General features: G+C 66.0%; 1 protein-coding gene across 1 annotated transcript in view; it reads right to left on the reverse strand.

The window, feature by feature from the left end:
• Positions 1-970: 970 nt before the first annotated feature.
• SYT2 (synaptotagmin 2) overlaps positions 971-15,906 on the reverse strand; it is a 39,923-nt gene continuing 24,987 nt past the window's right edge. The window contains exons 2-9 of the mRNA XM_037070498.1: positions 5,954-6,148; positions 5,029-5,195; positions 4,179-4,298; positions 3,758-3,925; positions 3,283-3,450; positions 2,793-2,910; positions 1,897-2,030; positions 971-1,498 (exon numbers count right to left, since the gene is read on the reverse strand). Coding sequence (XP_036926393.1) covers positions 1,292-1,498; positions 1,897-2,030; positions 2,793-2,910; positions 3,283-3,450; positions 3,758-3,925; positions 4,179-4,298; positions 5,029-5,195; positions 5,954-6,131 — 1,260 coding nt within the window. The 5' untranslated portion in view covers positions 6,132-6,148 and the 3' untranslated portion in view covers positions 971-1,291. The remainder of the gene's footprint in view (positions 1,499-1,896; positions 2,031-2,792; positions 2,911-3,282; positions 3,451-3,757; positions 3,926-4,178; positions 4,299-5,028; positions 5,196-5,953; positions 6,149-15,906) is intronic.

Raw genomic sequence — 15,906 nt, forward strand, 5'->3', positions numbered from 1 at the left:
CTTGGAAGGGGACCCAGTGCAAACTGGAGGAACACATATATGGCTTTTTATCAATGCTGGGGACAAAGGTGAACAGGAAGCAGGGGACAGAGCACGGGGCAGAAACCCCAGCGCCCCCCACAGCCATCTGAAAGGAGGCCCAGCCTGCCTGGGGCCCCCGGAGAGACGCACCCTGAGGAACAGGGGTGGCCCCCCCCAGGGGCCTGGCCCACGTCCTCCATCCGGGAAATCTCTACCATGTGTCCACTGACCTCCCCTTCTCACCTGGGCCTCGGGGAACTAACGACAGCTCGACCCTCCTGCGAATGCCCCTGGCTCCGCACAGGCTACTCCACTCAGATGGAAAGAGAAAACAAGCCAAAGCGTGATGGGAGGGGCCCGCAGGCCTCCTGTCCTGCGAAGGGGCGGAGCGTCTGCCCCCCCACCCTCAGGGCAAGCGTTGGGTGGGGGGCGCAGCTGGGCTTCTGGGGGGACGGGCCTCCAGTTTCTTCATAGTCAGACATGAACTGTCGACAAGAGTGAGGTCCCAGGGCTGACAGTCCCGCTTAGAATCTGACCCATCCTGCAATCGTCCCCTTGTCCACAACCACGGATGTCCCAAATGCCCCCCTCAGGGGCAGCCAGGGCCGGGAGCAGGGTGTCCGCGGCATCAGGGGTGGTCCTCGCTGGGGACAAACCCAGTCTCCACCTCCTGCCTCCCAGGCAGCTGCCCACGAGGAGGGGGGCTCAGCAAGTGGCCGAGGTGGCCACAGCCAGCCTCCCATGTGGGCTAAGGACCTCCTTCCCGTCGGGGCCCCAAAGAGCCTTCTGTCCTCGCAGATTCACTGTCCTTGGCCCATTCCAGGGACGCAGAGAGAGGCTCACACCCACATACTCGTGTACGCACTCACCCACACTCACATGTTCACACACGGGGGCCGCTGGCCACTGGGTCACCTTCCCTGACAGCAAATGGGGAGCGCTGCCACACTCTGGTCCCGCACACCCCGCCGCAGGGCCGGGCTGCCTGACACCAGAGGGCCTCACTCCGTGCGCGAGTGGGGCTGCAACCGGGAGGGGACCGTGAAGGGCATGCAGCAGGACAGCTCCTGGACGGTGACGAGAGCCAGGCTCCTCTTCACCTTGCGGGGCCCCCAGAGGGAAGCCGGCCATTACAGAGACGGATGAGGGGAGAGACGAGGTCATGGCGTGGACAATGGACAGGGGACCTCTAGGGTGCGTGACTGAGGTATTGGTAGCTCTGGGTCTCGTCGGTGTCCGAGCCAGCGGTGCAGGTAGCGGCCGCCGCTGCCTACTTGTTCTTGCCCAGGAGGGCGTCCACCTCCTCCTCGGGCTTCAGCGAGTGCCACTGGGCGATGGGCCTCCGCGGGTTGGCCAGCATGTCGGACCAGTGCCGCAGCTCTGTGCCCGTGGCGTTGCTGCCCACGAAGATCTTGCCGATGGCCTCGTTCTTGCCCAGCTTGTCGTAATCCAGCACCGTGATCACCACCTGCACTTTCTGGGGGGAAAAGGGGCAAGGGTGCACGCTGGCCGGCGGGCATGGCAGGGCCCTGGCTCCGGGTTCCCTGCTCCCACCTCTGGGGACCACAGGCTGCGCCCCAGGCCCCGTGCTGGTGCGTAAGGGTGGAGGGTGGTGAGGAGGAGCGGACGCAGGGAATCCACCTCTGACAAAGGTGGCTGACGAGGACGGTGAGACAGGGAGGTGAGCACAAGGCACCGGGGGACTCGAGGGAGGAACCCGCCTGCTCAGTCCCAAGGGGAGTGTGCTGACCAGCCGCACGCCCCACCCTGGAGGGGGCCGGGGCAAGGCCCCACCCGCCTGGGCAAGGGGCCCAGTTCCCTCTGCTGCAGCCCAGACTGTGGGCCGCCCGCCCGCCCGCCCGCCCGCCCAGGCACCTGGATCTGCTCGAAGGGGATCTCAAAGCTGAAGGACTCGTTGAAGTACGGGTTCAGCGTCTTCTTCTTCACCGTCGTCTTCTTCTTCTTGAGCCTCTTGCCGTTTTGCATCAGATGGATCTTCACGTAGGGGTCTGCGCGGGGACAGCCCGCCCCGGGGCGCCGTCAGCTACTCCCGCCGGCTGAGGCACCCGAGGCCGTGGCCACACCCCCACACACAGAGTGAGCCCCATTCAGGGACTGCCCTGTGGGGACCTCCTCTGCCCAGCTCCCGAGCTGCCCAGAGCACAGCCCTGGGGCCTCAGGGCCAGGCCGTGGGAGGGACGAGGCAGGGGAGCCAGGCTGCTAGGGGACACTGTCCCATCCTCCTGACCTGGTAGAGGAGACCCCGAGGCCCACAGGAGAGACGTCCCCTGCTCAAGGTCACACACTGGGTCCGTGACAGGGCCGGGCTGGCAGCCAGACCTGGCCTTGGGCCAGTCCCCCTGCTGCTTCTCAGGAAGGTGTGGCAGAGGCAGCCGCTGGGTCCCGCCCGCCCCCCAGAGCACCCCTGCCCCCAACGCCTCCCAGGGTGGAGCCACAGGGCCCATCCTGGACACACGTCCTGGCCGTGGTGACACCCGGGCTGCACACCGCCAACGCCCCCCACCCTCGTCTGGGGGTGACACTTCTCTGACCCAGGGCCCAGTGGGAGAGCCCAGAAGGCCGCTCAGAGCCAGGTGGAGTAGGGGGTCCTCAGAGAAAGGGAAGCTGGGAAGCCAGACCCCCTGAGGCTCCGACTCAAGGCCGCTCGGGGACTCCTGGGTCCAGCAGGATGCATTTGGGGCTCAGGCCACACTCGTATGGGGCCTGGCTCGCTGGTGCCACCCAGTGGCAGCCAGGAGCTCTGCACACACCTGAAAGGCCACCTACGTCCATCTTCTTCAGGTTCTTGGCCTCCAGGATGCAGACGGTGAGCTTCCCAGCCGTGGGCACGTAGCGCAGGGAGGTGCAGATGTCGCCCAGCTTCTCCGGCTGTGCAGGGGCAGACGCGGGGCCCAGGTCATCCCAGCCAGCCCACTGCCTCCAGGTGTCGGTCCTTCCCCCCACCCCAGGCCCCACGTCTGTGGGGAGCGAGCAGCTGCCCCAGTGTCAAAGCCCTGGCCTCCCACGGCCCCAAGGGCAGGTGGTGGAGGATCCGTCAGAGCAAATGTGGGCTCTCCTTGTGGGTAAACGGAGGCGCGGAGCCCAGAATCCCCGGCGAGCAGCAGGAGCTCAGGGTCAAGGACAGTGAGGATGCCGGATGAGGACACCCGGGAGCTGCCTTGCGCTCCACACGGGGGCTGCCCTCGCCTGCAGGGCTGACAAGGGGGCTCCGGAGCCGCCAGGTGCGGGCCTCGCGCTCACCTCCTCCTTCTCCCCGCCCTGCAGGTCCCTCCACTCCTCGATGGGCTGGCCGAGGTCCACGGTGTTCATGGGCACCTTCACCTCCCCGATGATGTCATGCTTGGAGAAGCGGTCGAAGTCGTAGATGGCCATCACCAGCGTCTTGCCCCCCAGCTCCTGGTACGGGACCTGCAGGCACAGGCGGGGTCAGGGCAGCGCGTGCCCCCAGGGGCTGCTGAGGGCGGGCGCCCCCCCTGCAGCCCGAGGACTGACTTCTGGTGAGACCTGGAGACAGGGAGAGGGGCCGGGCTCGGGGGCACCAGAGTGGGGGCGGGGCTCCTGACACTGCCCAAGGCCTCAGCCCAGCTGGCCCGGCTTCCAGACCCTGCAGGCCCCAGGGCCTCGGCCACGGCCAGGGAGCGAAGAGGGTGGGCAGGAGGCAGATGGGACTGGGGTCAGGACACGGCCGGGCCATCATCCAGCCCTCGCTCATCACCTTGAAGGTGAAGGTTTCGTTGAAGGCCGGGTTCAGCGTCTTCCGATGCACTTTGGTCTCGTACTTCTTCTTCTTGTCTGGAAGAAGGAAGACTTTGACGTAGGGGTCTGAGGTGCCACCCATGTCCAGGGCGGGCAGCTCGGCAGCCTGCAGGACGCCGACGGTGAGCTGTGGAGACAGCAAGGTGGGCCTGAGTCTCGGGGCTGCCCCACTGCCAGCGTCCGGGCGGGGGACAGGCCGGAGCTCAACAGGAGGTTGGCCCCACCTCCGCCCCCCGAACTCCGCACGACACGGGGGTCACCAAAGTGGACGGGTGCCGACTGGCCCAAGACTGGGCAGGTCGGTGGTTCCCAGCCCGCCCCTCTGTGGGAAGCGGGCAGTCTCTGTCCCCCTCCCCCCCCCACCATCCTGGGCCCCCCACCTGGTTGGCCTGGAAATCGTAGTCCAGGGAGAACTGCAGCTTGCCCAGGTTCTCCGGCTCCTTCTCCTCCTCGCCCTCCCCCTCCCCCTCGGTCAGGCCGGTCTCTGCGTCGTCATCGTCCTGTGGGGGCTGCAGAGGGAAGGACAGAGTCAGAAGAGAAGAGAGCAGGCCATCCCGGCAAGGGGGCGATGGGAGTGAGTCCCCCAGCTCAGGGCTGGGGGGGCTGGGGAGGGACGGGAACTGGGGGTGGACAGTCCCCCAGAGCCCTGCCCTGTGCCTCTCTCCCTGCAGGGCCAGCATGTCCCTTGTCAAGCCCCCCTGTACTTCCCCCCCACACTTAGGCCCCACCCACACCCCGCCCCCAGGCCAGACATACCGGTGTGAGGTCCAGCATTTGGGAGCAGGGCGGGTCCAGGGAGGGCGGGAAAGGAAGGGTGCAGTTAGCAGACAAGCCTGCAGCTCAGCCCCCGATCTGAACTTTGTCCGGGGCACTCCTGAGCCCCCTCGTCCCCCCACATGCATGCACACACATGCACATGTGTGGGCACATGCACAAACACGCAGAGGCATTCTGCTGTCGGACGGAGCTCTGAGGTCAGGCCCTTCCTCCACCGTCTACCCCCACCCAGGTGGGCTCCTTGAACAGGTCTGCCGACACCCAGTAGGGCCTCTGCCAGCCTCAAAGGAGAAACTCGGGTGAGTGAGGGACACCCCCAGCTGACCAGCCCCACAGGGGTCCCTCCAAGGACGGTCCCCGCCCCCTCCCACGAGCGCAGGGCAGACCGGAGGAGCCACAGACCCTGCCGGGGTGGGGGTGGGGGTGGGGGGCCGGGGCAGGAAGGCCGCCTACCTGCCCGCCCTTCATGTCCTTCATGCTCATGGCGTTCTTGGCGCCCTTGCCCTTCTCCTTCTTGTTCTTCTTCCTGCGGCAGCAGCACTTCTTGCAGACGCAGAAGCAGCAGGTGAGCAGCAGGAGGCCGGCCACCACGGCGATGGCAATCAGCGCCCAGGGCGGCACTGCCCAGGCGGGAGAGCCGGGGTCAGCGGGGCTCCACCCAGGGTCCAGAGGGCGCCCTGGGCCCCGCCCCACACGGGTGGCCACACGCCCACTGCCCCGGGGACACGCCGCTCTCAGGGAGACGTCACCCTGGACTGGCAGGGACGTGGCCGGGCTCCGTGTCAGCAGGGCTCCGTGTCAGCCCGGCTAACCCTGTGGCTGAGGGAGCGGCCCGGGGGGGTAGGGGGGCTAAGACCCCTGGACAGCGGGCCCTGGCTGCGTCCCTGGTTCTGAACCACCGTCTCAGCTGGGGAGGCTGCGCCCCTGACGCTGCCCCCAGATGTGGCCAGGAATTCCGAAGGCGGGGGTTCCGTCAGGTAAAAACGCCCATCACTCTGTCCACCTGGAGCTCATGTGGCTACCATGACGTGGCCACCAGCTAGACTCAAACAAAACAGGCAGGACGCCGAAGCGGGGGGCTTGCTCTCCCCCCACCCTGGCACGGCAGAGCAGCCTCTGAGTGACACTGGGGGGCTCAAATGATGGTCTCGCTTTCATTTTTCCTCCTCTTTCAGCTGCACCTGTTGACGCTTTTCGGAACCGTGCGAGAACTTCGTTCCTGGGAGTCCAGCCCACAAACCCCCTGCTCCCTTCAGTGAGCCCAACCACACGCCCGATTCCCGAGGGGCTTCCCGATAACCCAGCCTGAACCTGACGCTAGGAAAGACCCCAGCTGGTCCTGCCCCAGTGCCCCACACCGAGCCTCGGGGACACTCACGGGGGATCTTGTTCATCTCGTTGAAGAACTTCTCCTTCAGCTTCGCGAACATGTCTTCCTTGCTCTCGCCGGCTCCTCCACTCTCGGTGGCGTTGTCTGCAGGCCCGATGGGCATCGTGGCCGTGGTGGTGGCCGGAGCCACCACGGGCTCCTGGTTCCTCTTGAAGATGTTCCTCATGGCGGCAGTGGAGACGGCTGCTGGTGAGAGGGACGGGCCAGGTGATGTCCCAGGGGCCCCTCCGGCAGGTTCCCAAGCCCGGGAGGCAGAGCGGCCTGAGGCCGAACAGCAGGCACTCTCCCCCGTTGGAGAACCACGTCCACCGGCAAACTCTCAGCCTCGACTCAGCCGTTCCCAGCAGCCTCTGGCCCCTGGCCCTTCCCCCCACCATTGACTCGCCCCCGACACATGGTCTGTTTTACTTGCTGTCCCCCCTTCACTGGGATTTGAGGGCCATGAATGCAGGACGGCGGGCACCCAGTGCTCGGCGCCCCCGTGTGAGGGGTGGGCGGCTGGAGGCCTCGCTGGCGACGCTCAGCCCAGACCATCTGCGTCTGTGGCACTGGCCACCGTGTCTGTGCACTGGGGCCACTCTGACAACCAAAGTGTCACCGTCCTTCTCTGGATGAGCCTATGGGTGTTTCCCACCTACTTCATCCCCCAGAAGCCAAGGAAATGCCTCCAAGATGCTGACGGCTTCACGCCAGTTCCCAAGGCCCCTTGGGAGAGAGGCCTGAGAGGTGCGTGTGGACTCGTCCCAGGCGTCCCACACTCTCCCCCCCCTCTGGCCCCCAGTGGCTTCCCTAGGGCACCACTCTGGCCATGGGGTGTCCAGGGCCTGCCGCCCCCTGATGGATTTGGGAGCCATGGGACCAGGTCTAGTCTTGGGTGGCAGACCTGACGTCCAGGAAGGTCACCGTGGCCCCTTCAGGGGCAGGTGGTGAGATGACTCATTCCCTGGAGGAGAAGCGAGTGGGACGGCCCCCCCCCGACCACCACGCCCCACCCCAGGGGTGAGGGGGCTCACCAGAGCCATGACCCCACACAGGAAGTCCTTCCTCGACCTCACCCAGACCTTCCTGCTGCAGGGAGGGCTCCAGGAAGGGCTCCCCGGCCCTCCAGAGGCACCTTTGGTAGACCTGGAAGGCCCGTTCCACCAGCCACACAGCCAGACCCAAAAGCCAGAAATGCAGCCGGCAGCTGCCGGGGTCCAGAACTTCATTCCAGCCCAGGAGGCGCTGTGGGTTTGGGGCCCCGCCCCTGGCCCTCCCCAACCTCAGGACCAGGGCGCAGGGAGCAGAAGATAACCAGGAAGACAGGCAGCACAGAGGCAGGAAAACCTGGCTCCCAGCCTGGGCTGACCTGCCAAGGGCTGCGCCCCAGCTCCCGGGCTCCGCCTGGAGAAGGGAGCAAGCGACCCCCCGCCTCTCCCCAAGTTCACCAAGGCCCCACGGGCTTCCTCCAGGGAGCTGGGAGCCAAGACAGGCCCTCTTAACAACCAGGGGGCTTACGAGGGAGCAGGTCGGAGAGCAAGCGAGAGGGAGTGAGGCGACAGGCTGGACACAAGGGGCACCGGACGCAGGCAGGGAACCCAAAGGTGCCTCAGAGTCAAGCACTGCACTGCCCACCACGGCGCTGCCCTCATCCCATGTCAGGCCACTGCCTGTCCCCCGTCTCAGGGCGAGCTCGGCCTGTCTTCTCCAGGCCGCTTATGCGCCGAGAGCAGAGGCGGCCCCAATCTCCTTCCCCCCAGAGGCCTCTGCTGTCCATCAGAGGACAGAGCCAGGCCGGGAAAGGAAGCAAGCTGAGGTGCGGGGGGCCGTCCTGGTCCTGTCCCCTTGCCCAGGCCCGTGGGGTTTCCGTCTGTGGCCCTGGCATGCTGGGACACCCAGTGGTGTGAGGAAAGCTCTGGCCAGGGAGCCATGAGCCTGGACTCTGGCCAGGGAACAGGGTGTCCGGCTCCGAGCCACCGTGCACTAGTCCTTTTGTTTGGGGCCTCAGTGGTCCAACCTCAGGAATGGGCGTGCTGGGCTCACTGGCCCTGGCACTCGGCCCAGGAGGTGCCTACTAGTCAGTGGCCTGTCCCTTCAGGGCCCTGTCCCTCAGTGGGAGTTAGGGACACTGCTCCGTGCACAAGGGGGGCAGTGGGTGGGGCCCTGAGCTCGGGCGCCCAAGGGCAGGTGCAGCCCCTTCCCCGGGCCGATAGGCTGTGTGGGTCTGGGCGAGGTGTGCCCCTCCCTGAGCCTCGGTCTCCCCATAATCAATGCTGGAGCACTGAGGACACCTCCAGGCCTCTTCCAGCGCCTCCTGCAGTGACCCCACCCACCCAGCTCAGCCCTCGTCTCCGAGACCTCGCTTCCCAGCCCCCTCCCTGCAGCCGTCCGTGAATGGAGCCCCCTCAAGGCCAAGGCTGGCGTTCTCTCACCACCCAGCCTAGTCTGCAACAGACACACTCGACTGCAGTCTCCCGTGCCCGGGCTCCCCCACCCACAGCCCATGGACAGCGGGATGGGGCATGTTCCCGGAAGCCTGTGAGCAGTGATGACCAGAGCACTGTGCACTCTGTCCCCGACGCTGCACTGCCCTGAAAGCTAGGTAATATCGCTCCCATTTCATGATGAGGTAACTGGGGCTCAGAGAGGTTTAGTAATTTGTCTGAAGTCACACAGCTAATATGGAGAGAGCCTGGGTCTATCTGCCTGCAAAGCCTTTGCTCTTAACTGTCAGCGCTGTCACTGAGAACCAGTCCTCGCCTCTCCCAGGCTGTCACGGGACTATGCCTGACAAATGTCCCCTCCACCCCCGCATGCAGAGCCAACATGGTCACAACAGATTCATCTAAACCAACCTTCTACTTTGCCAATGAGGAAACTGAGGCCCAGGGGCTGTGACCTGTCTAAGGTCACACTCACACTGCCCCCCGTCTGCCCAGCCACCAGGGTGCCCCGTCCAGGCTGGGTCCAGCCTCAGCCTCCCGGCCTCGGGCAGCTCATTCCCGGAAGGTGCAGGGACCGAGCAAAAGGCCTTCATTGTCCGAATGACAGGAGAGACCAGAGAGGCAGACAGAGGGGGGAAGAGGCACGAGCAAAGAGAAGCCATTTCTTTCCCATGAGGTTACTGCTGCAGATGTAACGGACGGACGGAGACAGACGGACAACGGCAGAGACAGGCAGAGGAAGGCTGCTGTTTCCACTCGGCAGGGCAGCGTTGTGAGCCACCGTGGAGGTCACCCCGCACCTCCAGAAATCTCCCCCGTGGCCCAGTGCCACTGCCCCACCGTCTGCAGAGGCCCCAGCAGCTGCCACCAGCCTTCAATGTCACTGTCAGCGCGGCCGCCACTCCCTGAGAGTCGCCACACTGAGCACCCCACCACCGCCCCAGCCCACAGCTGTTGTCACGGCATTCGGACAACTATCTGAAGCCCAGAAAAGGGGCTTCAGTAACTCGCCCAAGGCCTCATGGCTAACACCCAGCACATCCAGGACTAGAGGGCAGAAGTGGGGTATCCACTGGAAATCCCGGGGGGCCACCGCCCCATCCCCCAGCCAAGCCCACTTCCTGCTTCTCAGACTCCAGCCCCGAGCCTCGTGCCCAGAGTGACCGGGTGGGCAGGCCCTGGGAGGGCAGCCGGTTTGGCCCCTCAACGCCCAGGATAGCCGAGGAAAACGGGGGCTTGCCCAAGGTCACACAAGGGCACGAGCCCTGGAGGCAGAGCCTGGAATTAAACTCAGGCTTCCTACCTTAATCCAGGGCTCTTCCCACGGTGCCCTGAGGCACAGGGAGAAGCTATCGTTCTGCCAACTGAAAATGCAGCTGCCTTCACCCCCAGGGAAGGGCTGGGGGTCGCACTGTGGGGACCTGCTGGGCACTGCAGGTCATTCTGGTGACCCCTTCACATTACTCTCGTCTGGGCCAGGGGCCAGACTGCGCGACCTTGGGGGATCCTTCACAAGCCCCTTTATCCCACTGGACTCCTGCCTGCCCCCCTCCCGGGAAGGCCGAGCCCCTGCAGAGTACCGGGAGTCAGAGGTCCCCCCACACTGCAGATTTGGAAGGAGTGAGCAGGCTGAGAGGCTCGCAGCCCCCCCTCCCCGCCTTTTAGGGGGAAGAGGCACTCTGGTCGCCCCAGAGTCCAGGGCACAGAAGGGTGACTCCCAGGGAGGCTGCGCCCACCCAGCCCCTCAACAGGCCCCACCTGCACGGGCCAGCAGGTGTAAGGGCTGCCACAGGCCCCGGGCCCCCGGGGGTCCACACCCCCGTTTTCCAGATGGAGGCCCGAGGCCCAGAGGGGCCGGCACTTGTCCAAGGTCATAGTCCGGGTCCGACGGAATCTCGGCGATTCCCCATGGAACCTACTGGGACCCAGCTCCTCACTGCCATCAGGGGCTGGACGCTGGGCTGCAGCGGAGGCCAGCCATCAAAGACCACACATTCCTAAGCGCCCAGGCTCAAAGCAGGAGCCCCATGGGCCGGTTTGCCAGACCGCCCTGTCCACACCTCATCCTGAGCCTGGTCACTCAGCGCCTCCACCATCCCGAGGCTCAGAGCGGTGCAGCAGCTTGCCCAAGGTCACACAGCAAACCCAGAGGAGCATGCGCTGTTACCGCCCTGTGGCCCCCTTCCCCATCCCCCACCCCCTTTTCTCCAAGCACCGCAGCTGGCCAACATCCTGGGCCCCTTGTTCCGCCAGTTCCCCCCGCCCACCCCGCTGGGGGCGCTTCCTGGAGGAAGAAAGTTTCTAGGAGGAAGGGGCGGGAGAGGCCGCCACCTACCCGACCCCCATGGGCACACAGAGGAGGCGGGCTCCACGGTAGCCAGGGTCCCCATGCACCCCGCTCTGCGCAAGGGGACCCCCGAGCTCCGCACGTGGGCCCTCCGGCTCCGTGGGCTGGGCGGGGGAGGTCCCAGGCGCCCCGCACCCACTTTCCCCGCACCCCTCCCCCACCTTCCCAAGTTCTCAGCCCCCACGCCTCGGCGCCTCAGCCTCCACGAGGCTCGCCCCCGCTTGCTCCCCGCGACCATCCCCAGCTCCCGCGAGGAGAACCAGGCCTGGGGCGAGGGGTTTCCCAGGACCATTTGGGACGCCTCCCGCGGGACTAACCGGGCAGTTCCCACGCGAGTGGGTTTCCGCAGCCCAGTCCCCACCACCCGCTCGGTTCTGCGCTTGGTTTACCCGGCTGGGAACGCTGGGCCCAGAAAGTGCGAGTGTCCCACTCTGGCGACCCTGCCTGCGTCCTCCACCCCGTGCCTAGGCCCTTGGGGCGGCCGCAGGTGGCCCCGGGGCACACGGCTTCGCTCCGGACCTAGAGCTGCCCTCGCAGGCTCCCCGCCCGGCTCCTCTTACCGGGGCGTCCGGCCGCACTGCGGCCCGAGCTCGTGGAGAGCGCCGAAGGCGGGACAGCCGGGGCCCCTCTGCCCCTTCGCGCCGCTGGGCGCTGCGGCTCCTCCGCCGGCTCGTCGTGCGCGCTCGCTCTGCGGTAGTAACAGCCCGAGCCGCTCCCCCGCCGCCAATTGACATGCTCCTCACATCAGTCTGCACACGGAGCGGCCGGCGCCCCGCCAGGGCGATCCCCACCGGCCAAGCGCGACCCTCACCCCCGCAATCCCCGCGCCTGAGCCGCCTAGGGCGCCGGAGCCCCTCTCCTCCAGGGACTGCTGCGGGCTTGCGGGGAGGGGAGATGTGTGCAGGGGGACGCGCGTGGGGGAACGGGTGCCTCTGGGCGCGCCCCCGGAGAAGTTTGGAGTGGCCAGGCAGCTTCGCGTCCCCGGAGTCCGTGGGACCACGCGGAGAAGTCCCCGCCCACTCGTGCGCTCCTTCGCGCCCCCACAGCCCCCGCCGCCCACCAGCTTCAGGAGCCTCCGGGTGGTGCGGGGATTGGCTGCGGGCGGGACGGGCGGGGCAGCAGCGGATCTGCTTCAGGGACGCGGAGGAAGGTTTCCTGAGTCGGGAAAGAAAGGAGAGGGAGGGAGCGGCAGGGCGACGCAGACAAAGGGCAGGATCTGGAGGGGCCGGGAAGGCGCGGTGCTTTCTGCCCCCCGAACGCGGGCCGCCGCCGGCCTCCTGGGGAGCGGAGAAAGCGGGGAGCAGGGGGTGTCTGCTGTGCAGGACCCGGCCTGGCCCCCAGGTCGAAACCCATCCCGGGGCTCGGCCTCAGGGACCCTTCGGGACCCGGGACCCTGCAGGCTGGAGGGGCAGGGGCACTGGGAGCCTGGGCGTCCCTCTTCTGCCTGCGCCTCAGTCCCCAGCACCGCCACGGAGACCTCGGGACCCCGGCTCAGAATTCCCGTAGGCATCAGGCCTGCCCCCCTCGTCCCGACCCCTCTGGGCTTGGCCCCCTCACAGTCCCTTCCTCTCTGCGCCCTCGGAATCCGGGCCAAGTTTGGGGTTCGACCGGGGAAGGAGCCCCGCTGTGCGAGGGTTGGGGAGGGCCTCGCCGAGGAGCCCCGGGATTTCCCGCTCGCTCAGCGGAGCCAGTCTTCTCTGCCTCCACTCGCCCCGCCCGCCCCGCGCTCCCGCGGCCACTGCAGCGCTGCGGCAACGCGCCCCATGCCGGGCTGCAGCCTGTCTCCGACCCGCGGGCCGCGGCAGCTCGCTCATCTCCGTCACCGACCGGGGCGCAGAAAAAGCTGACTCGGGGATTTCCAGGCTCCAGCAAGTCAGCGCGCGCCGCTGCGTGCAGGGGCTGCGCATTCGCACCCCCGCCTCCCCCAGCCACTCTTTGGAGGGAAAGAGGGACCCGAGGGCCCAAGCTCAAGGTCAGAGGCTGGCAGGAGGGCGTAGGGATTCCCCGACTCATCCACGCCAGGCTGGTCTCCCTCACGGAGGCGCGGGAGAGACAAGCTGCGTCTGTCAGGAGCAGGAAGGAAAAGGGCAGAAAGTTCAGGGGGTTGGACTTGGGGTTTCCTGACGCCGAGGGTCCGGGCACACGGCCCGGTTGCAGGGAGCCTCTGCCCAGTGGCTGCTTGGATGCGGGGTGTGGGGCGAAAGGACCCCACAGCCCCTCCTCCTAAAGGGGACCCGAAGTCCTCTGGGCCTCGCCTCCCTCAACGCCAGCTGCAGCAAAGTGGGGTCTGATCGCGGACACTGAAGCGCCTGGAGAACTAGGCCCGCTCCTTCTAAAAATAGCTGTTTAACAGACAGGCTTCCTGTCTGTGCGCTGGGGGGGGGGGTCCTGGGGAGCAGGGAAGGGGCAGGGGACAGGCGCACGGGCAGGGAGCTGGTCCAGACCAGAGGCGGGGCGCTGTGCTCCAGGGCTGCTCAGGGCCCTGCAGGCCCTGGGGACCCCCATGGGGTGGTGACAGCCTCGTCGCCCTTCAGCCCTTTTCCGCAGCCCCAGGCAGCACCAAGGCAGGGACGGGATGACCTGTCCCTCCCTGGTGGCACCTCAAGTCCCAGGAGGCTGGGGCTGAAGATGTGAGTGACCTCACAGGTGGAGGTGACCGGTCTGATCCAAGACTGCTGGACTGATGTTGGTCAGTTATTTCCACCCAAAAGATGCCTGTCACAACTTGTCACCTCAAGTCCCAGAAGCTACAAAAGGCTCCTGAAACACCTCTCTCGTTTTCCTGAAGTGCTCTGGTGTCAGTTTCTATGTGGACATTATCGCACCCATTTTACAGAATTTCCAAGTTGAGGTGCATTCTCTAATAAGCCACACGAGCTGATGGCGAAGTCTGCCCTGGTGTCCACAGCTGGCCACCGGTTTCCAGACGGGGACAGAGGCAAGTTGCGCAGGTGAGCCAGGCCGTGGCCCTGCCCCACCTTGGGTCTCTGTGGGTCACCACGGTGACTACTCCATGCGTCCCCCCTCCATAGGAGGGGTCCCGGTTGGGGAGGCTGGGGGCCTGGGTTCTGGTGCTCCCGGGGTGGTCAGAGCACTGAGGGAGTGAGGAGAAAAAGTGCCTGCCCCTGGGCTGAGGTGTGGCCTCAGCTGTCTCCCCTGGGGTGAGGCCTCAGAACCCAGAGGCCCTGTGTCTTCGTCACGAGAGTGAGGTAACCATGCGGCATCTGCGTGTGGCCACGCGGGTGCCTCTCTGCCTCGCCCTCCAGGCCCCACACAGGAGCATCGACGCAGTGTCTGCCTGCCCCCGGCCCAGCCCCAGGAGTGCCTCCCGGGGAAACCAGGGTGACGCTGTCGCAGACCACTGAGTGTCTTCCTTCAAACAGTCTTCAGGCCCCAGTGCCTTTGCTGCCACTTAAACGGATGAGCTAATTAACTTAACTAATTGTTCCTGAGGACTGATGTTTCGGTCAGGTGACCCAAGCAGGCGCATTCTCCCTAGAATGACGCTGGGCTGCCCCCAGGCAGCCCCGCGCACCCGTCCTGGCAGCGGGCAGCGCCCCCCCAACCCAGCCCCGTGCACCCACAGCTTTGAGCCGGAGCTGTTGTCCTGCAGCCTCCGTCCCTTCCACAGCTGGTGAGCAGAGATGCCGGCTCTCCAACTCTGTGAACGCAGCCGCCAACGCCCCCGACCCTGCCATTCCATTCCAGAGCTTTCCATCCCCTCCAGCACCCTGGCCAAACTCTGCTGGACAAGACCCAGTGAGTCTGTGTCCTCAAAACAGGACATCCACAAAGGGACGGCTCACCCCTGATAGGAGCCAGTTAGTCCAAATTCCCGAGTCCGAGGCAGGGCCAGCCTGAAGCAGAGCTTGTCCAAACCCACCCACGCAGGAGGCCATCGGAAGAGATTCAGCACCCAGGTGGCCTTTGTTGCCAGCCAGGCCACCCTGTGCCCAGTCCCAGGGAGGTGGGGGACGGGGGTCAGCACCTTAGACAGTGGGCAGGGGTGGGGCCACGTCAAGACCCTGCACAGAGGTGGGGGGCCAGGATGCTGGACAGGGGGTGGGGGGTCAGGACCTGGGGCAGAGGTTCTCCGCTTTGGTGGAAGACGGGGCTGCCCGGTGGCCCTGGGGACAGGCCCGGGAGGGAGCAGCAGCCAGCTCTGTGCACTGGACTGCGTTGGTGGTTTGCCGTGTTCTTCTCTCTGCCCCCTCATGTGAGCGTGCCCTGAGCTGGCTTTGGGGTCTTGGCCCCCTGCCTGGCCTCCCTCTCGCCCCAATGGCGGCAGCACCCTGGTCCAGAGCTGAAAGAAGCTGTCTGGCTGAGGCCCTGGGAGTCCCCTATCACCCTGACAAGGTCAGGGTGCTGTGCTGCCGCCAGCACTGTGAGGGCCTGGAGGGTTAGGGTGCGGGGCTCCCAGGGGTCCCCCAGGAAGCCCAGGGTGTGGCATTGCTGCGGGTGCCCCTGTCCTCCCCAGCTGCCTTAAACTGCTAATCCAGATTCACTGATCCCTCCGCAGGAGGGGCGCTCTTGTCCCACCGTTCCCTCTTGGGGCATGTCCTAATCCCCCCGATGCCACCTGCCCTGGCCCCTGGGTGACCTTGGACAAGTCACTTCTCTGGGTCTCAGGTTCCTAGCTAATCCAGTCCAGGGATTGGACTGGGCAGTTTCCCAGGTCCCTTCCGGCTCTGAGCCTGTGAGCTGGGAAATGAGGTGGGTGGATGCAGAAGCTGCCTGGCCTTCTTTTGGGAGGCAAAGAGGAGAAAATGAGGAGGCCTCTCACCCCGGACGGTGTTGGGAAGGGGGTATGCAGGTTTCAGCTCAACGTGCCTTGGATGGCAGAGAACCAGGGTGTTGTGACAAAGGCCAGGGCCCAGGAAGCACCCACTGCCGTCACCCCCAACAGCGGCCACCTCCACCTCGGTTCTGCGGACGCCCCAGGCCAGAGCTGGGTGGCAGGGTGGCCGGTGACCCACTTCCCTGCCCCTGGCCCCAGGTGCAGGCTGGGCGAGGACACAGGGGCCCACACTGCCCCCAGGCAGCCCGCCGCACCTGGGAGGCACTGCAATGCAGTTCTTGGGTTTTTCTTTTTGTTATTGTTAGTTTTTTTTCCCCTAAAAGTCCTCATTTCCCAGGGAAACGTGCAGCCCATTGCCTCCAGGGAACGTGGT

Source organism: Sturnira hondurensis, unplaced genomic scaffold (genome assembly GCF_014824575.4).
Source record: "Sturnira hondurensis isolate 20B ecotype Veracruz unplaced genomic scaffold, ASM1482457v3 Scaffold0018805, whole genome shotgun sequence".
Classification (NCBI taxonomy): domain Eukaryota; kingdom Metazoa; phylum Chordata; class Mammalia; order Chiroptera; family Phyllostomidae; genus Sturnira; species Sturnira hondurensis.